Consider the following 4,102-nt stretch of genomic DNA (forward strand, 5'->3'; position numbering starts at 1 on the left):
GCACCTCATCGTGGAAGAGTTGGTCGCCCTGCTCCTGCAGCCGGTACGCGTCGTCCAGCAGCTCCTGCAGGTGGGCCGTGAACTCGGCCTCCTCGGCGGTCGGGATGGCTAGCGTGGCGCCCGCGCGGCTCTGCTGCTGGTACGCCTCGAGCACCTCGTACCAGTACGAGATGGCCGTCTCCAGCGCCTCCATGCCTGTAACGCAACAAAACGTAAAGGTGAAATGTAGGTCGGTGTTAAACATAGCGCCTGCGTGCACACACCAAGTAGATTTTTGTATCTTTTATTTGTACGAATTTAATCAATCAATTTTTTTTTGCACTCATTTCTGCGTTGTTTAGAACACTTTTGTGCATTTCAGTTCAACGAAATCCTGTACTTTTGCGAACAAAATTTGTCTGAAACGAAACGTCGGTTTAGCACGAAAGTTTGCACAGAAACATACGACTATTCGGCGTGTTCTGGGTGAACGCCTCAGCACAGGTGTATGTGTATGAATGCGGCTAAGTGCAGATCACTGATCACTCAACACCTGTGTATACGCGCACCCTACAGCAGAATTCTCCGAGACTACACGAGCCACATTCGCTCTGCACTCGGTGGCTTCTCCGTTCTCTTCGTAAGACGGGTTTCGTAGACTTTTCGCAGTATGTGTTGAGTTAAAGATGAGTATGGGGATTCTGCGCGGGTTATTTGGACGGTGGGTCTCTCAGCAGCTCAGGCAGCGACTCTCCCAATCCCGCTGCGCCACCCCACGCCGCGGTCGGCCGCGGTATCCATGAGGCGCGTTCACAATTGACCTACATCGCTGCTCCTATCTCCTCAGCTCACCCCCCGCCCCCCTCCCACTCCCGCGCCCGGGGTCCAATCCCGACTCCGCCAAACACTAGGCCTGACCCCTGGCTGACCCAGCAGGGCCCCCCGCTGCTGCGAGGGGAGCCCAACTCAACTCCCCCAGAGCCAGAGTACCGCCGAGCGAGCATTGAGTGCGGTCAGGGTTCCCCTGCTGAATCAGGAACGCAATTACCAGAACGGCGTAAAGGAGGAATGGGAAGTTGTAAACTAAAGTAAACGACCGAAAACGCAGCCGCCTCGCTGAATTTCGTCTCCGCTATGCATGAGCAGTCCGGACGCCGCCGCCGCGGCCCGGGCGAAATAATGTAGAAGGTGGGGTAAGTACCTTCCGGACCTCCGGGTAGTGGTGGGGCAGAAGAGACAGGGTGGAGAAAGATGGGGTGGTAGGGCAAGCGGGAGGGGAGAGGGAAGAGCGGGGGAGGGTGACAGGGGCCCACCATGACGCAAGTTTCAAGGTTGCAGGGGATCGATCCAGCTCTCCCCGCGAGCGGGGCGCGCTCTCCGAGTGAGGAGAGAGGGGGTGGAGGGGGGTAAATGCGCATCAGCGGGGGGACCTCCTGCTTCTGGAACACCACCAACTCACCAACCAGTGGCGGCCGCCGCCACAGGCAGCCACTCGGGGCCGCACGTCACCAGGGCCATCAAGCCTCCCCGGCCCTGGTTGAGCCTTTTATGTGGCCCGGGCCCGCCACTTTTAGTGGAGGACACACGTCTTGCAAATAAACACGAACAGGCTGCCGGGGGGGATGGCGTCGGCCCACCCTCAGCCCCGCGACCCGCCCCGCGCCAACCGGCAGGGAGAGCAAGAACTAGGTACTTTTCGGTATTTCTGGAAACGCCATGCTATCACTCAGTAGCACGGGTGGAAAAAATGAAAATAAAAAATAGTTGAGAAAAAGACGACATTCTCGCACACAGTCCAAGATCTGCGAGTGACTTTTCGTCACGCATTTCTTTGTTGAGCACTCGGGCGACTCTGCAAAGGGGGAAGGAGAGGCCCAGCCCGGGGTGAGCGGAATGTAGGTCGCCCTTCTGGCGTCCTCTGGAACCCCCTCGCGCGATGGGGTACCCGCGAGGAGAGGGCGGGCGGCCAGCGACGAGGGGAGGGCCAGAGTAGGGGTGAGCTGGCAGCAGTCCGGATGGAGGGCGAGTTGGGCCCGCGAACAGTGAGAGAGGTCGTGGATGGAAGAAGCTACAGCCACAGCCACGGGGCAGAGGGAGGCGGGAGCGGGAGAGGGCCCTCGATATTCCAGTCAATATCCGCGCGCCTTCTTCATTTCCGCGACCATTCTTATTCCCCCGAGGAAAATACCCGGGCGATAACACGGTAAAAAAGATGTCTCATTTTTTTTTTGGAGGAAAAAGGTAAAACTTTGAGGAACTCCCATGATTGAGGAAGTCCTCCGATCTCGCCTCAGATTTTGAGGAATCTTCTTAAAAAATGAGGAAAAATCCCACATTTTTTGAGGAGACTCCCTCGAAATCTGGGGAGTTTGCGTCAAATCAGGGAAGTTCCTCAAAGTTTTCCCTTTTCCCTCAAAAAATCAGACATTGTTTTTTTTTTTTTTTTTTTTACCGAGTAAGACTTTCCTCGCGGCTGCTCCTGCTCAATAGAGTCGCCTCCTCGCGTGAGGCTCGCTGACCTGACACCACACCGGAAACCCAAGTGTGCGATTGTCGCGCACTTGTAGGTGTGTGAACGCTATCCGTAACACACATGGAGGCACAGAGTGTGTAAATTTCAATAAAGGAAAATTCACACCTTTACTTCCTTAGATGTACGAATGCCCATTCACTTGCGTTTCCTTTCAGCAGTGTACTCGGGCCGGCGGCGTCGCGTCGCGCCTTGAGCCTATCGTGGCTTGGCCGATCGCCGGTGCGGCGTGCCTTCCTGCCAATCACTACTGCAGTCGCTCGGACCGCTCGGACCGGTCAGTGGGACGATGCGGCGTTCGCTCGGCGCCTTCTATACCTTTGTCTGTCCGGCTTTGGCCTGGCCATCCATCCTGCTGGCCAAACGCGTCCTGTTGGGGTCTGCCGAGGGGTCCTTCACTATGAATTGTAGTGTACACCGATTTTTCTGTTTTTCTTGATTTTTGTGATTTTCTCTTGATTTTTTGTGATTTTCTCTTGATTTTTTGTGATTTTCTCTTGTTTTTTGTGATTTTTTTCTGACTCTTCGTTAATGTTTTCAGATTTTTTCATGAATTTTTCATGGTTTTTCCGTGATTTTTTTAAAACGGTGTACACTGATTTTTTTGAGTGAAGGACCTCTCGGGGCCTGCAGCAGGCAGGCCTGCCGAGTGTGTGCAGCGCACTGGCGCCCCGCGTGCCCCCCCGGCGGCGCCGGCAGGTCATTCCCGTACGTCACGCGCCGTCGTCGTCGTGCCCCCCACCGTCCATCCATTTGCCACGGAGCAAGGACTCGGGTGAAAACCCTGCGACCTCATTGCTTATCCTGGATTTTGGCATGGAATGGAGTCACACAAACTGGCGTGCTTGGAAAGAAAAGTGCTAATATTTGGCGTGCATTGGCATAGGCACCATACACTCGATCACACTGGTGATCTGCAGAGGTGAACGTCGCCAATATTGGCAAAGAAAAGGTCTAAAGGTCCAAAGAGCTCTTAGACGTCTAAGAGTTTACAGTGGAGTTGTCCGCTGTCTCCATGTGATTGCAGAGCGATAAATATCGGCGGTGGCAGCGCACCGTGCGTCGCGCGGTGCGTCGCCCGTCCTGGCCCGGCTGCGTGCAGGTGCTCGTGCAGGTGGGGCCACACAGTGCAACAGGTGAGCAGCTCTGCCGGCCCAGGCCTCATGGGCCCATAGCCGAAGCGGGCACAGCACACGCTAATGTGAGGAGACACACAGGCATTGCGATATGCATAAATTAGTTACTATCAAATTATACCAATCATACAAGTGATTTCGATTGAAAACTCTTTCAATTTGTGGCGGCTCGTTTTTCCCGACTCTTGAGTCGGTTCGAACACCTTCACTACTGTACGGCGTGAGCTTCATGGCTTGCATGAAGCTCCGGCGCGGCCCAGGGAGTCAGGGCGTTCGTCTCCCCAGAAGGAGCAGGAGGGACGTCACCGGCTCCCGAGGAGTAGACCGGGGTGGAAACAGAAGGGAGAGGGGGAGCGACGGCCAGGCACACGCAGAGGCCGAGAGCGGGAGAGGCGGAAGGCGGAACCGACGAGCAGGAGAGAAAGGGGGTAGAGAAGATAGCGAGAGAGGGAGGGGG

General features: G+C 55.6%; 1 protein-coding gene across 1 annotated transcript in view; it reads right to left on the reverse strand.

Moving 5' to 3' along the window:
• LOC113206606 (mitoguardin) overlaps positions 1–4,102 on the reverse strand; it is a 100,008-nt gene that overhangs the window by 24,942 nt on the left and 70,964 nt on the right. Inside the window, exon 4 of the mRNA XM_026422765.2 lies at positions 5–195. Coding sequence (XP_026278550.1) covers positions 5–195 — 191 coding nt within the window. The remainder of the gene's footprint in view (positions 1–4; positions 196–4,102) is intronic.

Source organism: Frankliniella occidentalis, unplaced genomic scaffold (genome assembly GCF_000697945.3).
Source record: "Frankliniella occidentalis isolate FOCC.00 unplaced genomic scaffold, Focc_3.1 Scaffold42, whole genome shotgun sequence".
Classification (NCBI taxonomy): Eukaryota; Metazoa; Arthropoda; class Insecta; order Thysanoptera; family Thripidae; genus Frankliniella; species Frankliniella occidentalis.